This window comes from Tupaia chinensis, unplaced genomic scaffold (assembly GCF_000334495.1).
Source record: "Tupaia chinensis unplaced genomic scaffold, TupChi_1.0 Scaffold000360_1, whole genome shotgun sequence".
Taxonomy (NCBI): Eukaryota; Metazoa; Chordata; class Mammalia; order Scandentia; family Tupaiidae; genus Tupaia; species Tupaia belangeri.
This window is the reverse complement of record NW_006159856.1, coordinates 4,052,592-4,055,953: the sequence shown is the minus strand read 5'-3', so window position 1 is coordinate 4,055,953 and position 3,362 is coordinate 4,052,592. Positions and strand designations below refer to the sequence as shown.

The 3,362-nt window shown below is 55.3% G+C and overlaps 1 protein-coding gene across 1 annotated transcript in view; it reads left to right on the top strand.

The window, feature by feature from the left end:
- The window catches only part of GPR78 (G protein-coupled receptor 78), an 8,454-nt gene that overhangs the window by 1,605 nt on the left and 3,487 nt on the right, over positions 1-3,362 (top strand). Inside the window, 2 exon segments of the mRNA XM_027773577.1 lie at positions 250-363; positions 3,143-3,351. Coding sequence (XP_027629378.1) covers positions 250-363; positions 3,143-3,351 — 323 coding nt within the window.

The following is a 3,362-nucleotide window of genomic DNA, read 5'->3' as shown; positions in this document are numbered from 1 at the left end:
TGGTGAGCAACTCAGAGGGGGAAAGAGCGGTCCCCTCATTTCTGCCCTCCCGACTCCTTTATTTCACTGTATAAAACACCCAAACCCACCTCTTCCCATTGCTCTTTCTCTCCCTGTCCTGTCCTGCCACCCTCACTCTCCAGCCTGAGCACCCTTCCTGAACCACTCTGTCTGCCTGCCCTACGGTCCTCAGCGCCAGCTCTGCCCCCTCCCCTCCCGTCATCCTGACCACTGTCCTCTGTCCCTCAGTGTCCGGCAGCGCTGCCTCAGCGAGCAGAAGAGACGCCGCCGGCGGGCTGCCAGGAGGATCAGCATCTTCATCGGCTCCTTCATCATCTGCTTTGCCCCATACGTGGTGACCAGGTGGGTTCTGTGGTCAGGCCCTTCTTGTGGAAGCCACAGGAGCACAGGACCCTGGAGTCTCCCAGTGGGGAACTGGAGGGAAGCATCCACCCACAGGGCCCCCCGTCTATGCCTCATCAAAGGTCTGGGACAGAGTGTCACTGCCTCCACCTCCTCTCCTGTGAATGAGGATATGGTAACAAGGCCTGCTGGTACCGTTGTCATGGTGCTGTGATGAGGGCCATGTGACCGTTCCTGCTTACAAGCTTCCCGGGGTAGCATCCCATGGCCAGGGAGCTAGGGTTCCTGGGTGGTCTTCCCTCTTGTCTTGGATCACAGAGGGACACCCTGACACAGGGCTCCTGGGAGGAGCTGATAGTCCTCAGCCTTGAGGGGCTGGGTTGGCTGTGTCGGGCCTCCCACTGAAGCAAAGAAACTGGACGTGGGGTACGGCGTGAGCTCCTGCATTTGTTCACACGGAGTTCTCCAGGGGTTGCTCACTAATGCCCTGTGAGGTCGCCCGTCTGTCCAGGATGGCTGTCTTCTCAGGTGACTGAGTTTCCTAGGTGGTGTTGGGGTTGGGCTGTTTCCATGAGGGCAGGTTCCTGGAGCCCATGCTGGGTGGACTGGACTCGCCTGTTCTGGCAAGCTCCCCCTGCTCCTCAGAATTGGCACTCAGGATGTGAGTCATGCTACACCTGGCCATGGTCTCATCTGGCTTAAGGATGCAGAGCCGGCTGCTCATGCATCATATGCACCCTCCTAGCTCACATGAAACCTGGCAAAGGCCTCTGGCTTTCAGGAGCCTGTGTGGGTGCAAGAGTTTACAGGGGGAGCCATGACGTTCTTCTTCAATGAACTAGCTATTTACTGGAATATCATGTTTGCATATGTGTGCCCATGTGTGTTTGTGCATGCACATCCATGTGTTCAAGTGTGTACTTGGTTGTGTGTGTGTGCATGTGTGTGGTAAGTATGTGCACATGTGTACATGGGTGTTATGTGCGCAGGAGTGTGCGTCTGTGCACGTAGGCATATGTACATGTACCTCTGCGTGGGGCGATGGTGGGAGTTTCAAGAGCTCCTGCATGGGCATGCAACTTGAGCATGTAGTTTTAAAATTACACGTGAGTAATCAGTGAGCCTGACTTTCTAGCCACAATATTAAGACTGAAAACTACTTGTGTTTTCATGTACATGTGCAAGGGCTTGCGTGTGTATGTGAACATGCTTGTCTGAATGAGCATGCACACACGTGCAACAGAGACAACCCCCAAAGCCATGACGCCTGTATTTGTGGTATGGTTTCCCCGGTCCCCACGCTGTGACCCAGGCAGCTCGTTTTCTGCTGTGATTCATGTCACCCAGCCCTTTATGAAAAACGTGGATGCAATCTAACCTCCTGTTGTTGTTACGCACATTAGCGAGGTCTTGTATTATTTCACTCACTAACATTCGCTGAGTACCCACTGTGTGCTGGGCTTCGTGCTTGGTCTTGCAGCTACAAAGGTAAAGAGATACACCTGCCTTGGGTTCCTGGCACTGGGGGCAGCAGCTGCAGGTGTTCCCAGTGAGCAGGGGTTTGAGAAATCAACCCAGAGCGGGAGCAGCCGGAGGCGAGCCTTCAGAAGGCCTTGGCCACTTGTGCCTCTCACATCATGAGCGTAGAGCGAATGGAACCCACAGCCCATGAGTGGACGAGGCTCAGTGCTGTCGGTCCCCACCCCATGGGAAGTTCTCCTGGGAGCATTGTTCCCTTCGCCCCTTAGAAAGCTGTGCACTTACTCCAATTTGCTGTGACTGCTAAAAATATCTCAGAGACCTGCTCCTGGGAATGGCTTTCAGAACCAGGATGCATTGTTAGATTCTTCCATGGACACCCTGAAGGTGAATGTCATCTGGTTAGAAATAGCTCAAAGTCACCTTGAGCCCATTCATGTGGATACAGTGGGCAAAGATGCTGTTGACGGAATGATTTTTCACTTCTGGTTCTTGGTTGTCACCCTTGGGTCTTGTCTTCTTGATCAATGGTGTGGATTGGGTCCCTGGGTGTACAACCCCCGGACTGGGAGCGCTGGGGTACCGGGGTCACCTTGAGGAGTTTGTAGTCTATTGGGAACAGAGGTTCAGATGGACACAGAGCCCTGGTGCTGAATGTGCAGTAGCCCTGTGCTAGCCCCCCATCCACGTGGTCATGGCTGGCTGATGCGTGACACGTGGCCTCCGACACTCAACTTCAGTGGATGTTTCTGATTGCCCAGTGGGGGAGGGTGGTTTGACCAGGGGAGATGCACTCGGCCTGCAGATGGCTTTCCTACCTGGCTCAGCTCCCCTATGGGCTGAAAGGAACCCTCTGCTTCTCAGACCTTTTTATGAAAGTCTCCTCCTGACTTCCTTTATGGTTGTTTGTGACCAGCCTCCAGTTCAGGCTTGGCAGTGGGCTTCCTGGAGGCGGGGTCCATGGTGTGGAAATCTGCTGGTACTTGCCACCTGCAAAGCTCTTATATCACTTATTGGGATGGGTGGGACCTAAGACCTGTGTCCTTGCCCCTGCTTCTCAGCCCAGAGATGTCTTTGCTCTGACTCCTGCTGTCCCTCAGTTTCTCCCTGGCCCCCTGAGGCGTAAGGTGGTCGCCTGCTGCCCTCCCTGCCTCCCCCCTGGGCTGACTGCTCCTGGGTGGAAGGGCTCGGTCTGCTCGCTGCTGCACCCAGCACCCCCACTAGCTCCTCCCACTCTGCATCTACTGCATACACGGAAGATGGTCACCATTACTGAGTTACCTGTTCCCCTTGTCCACAGGCTGGTGGAGCTCATGCCCTTTGTCACTGTGGATGCTCACTGGGGTGTCCTGAGCAAGTGCCTGACCTACAGCAAGGCGGCCACCGACCCGTTCGTGTACTCCCTGCTCCGCCAACAGTTCCGCCAAGTCCTGGCCGGCATGGCAAACCGGCTGCTGAATAGACGTCCCAGCCCAGCGTCAGCTCATGGTGGCTCTCTGGACATGGAGAGTGGGAGCTGC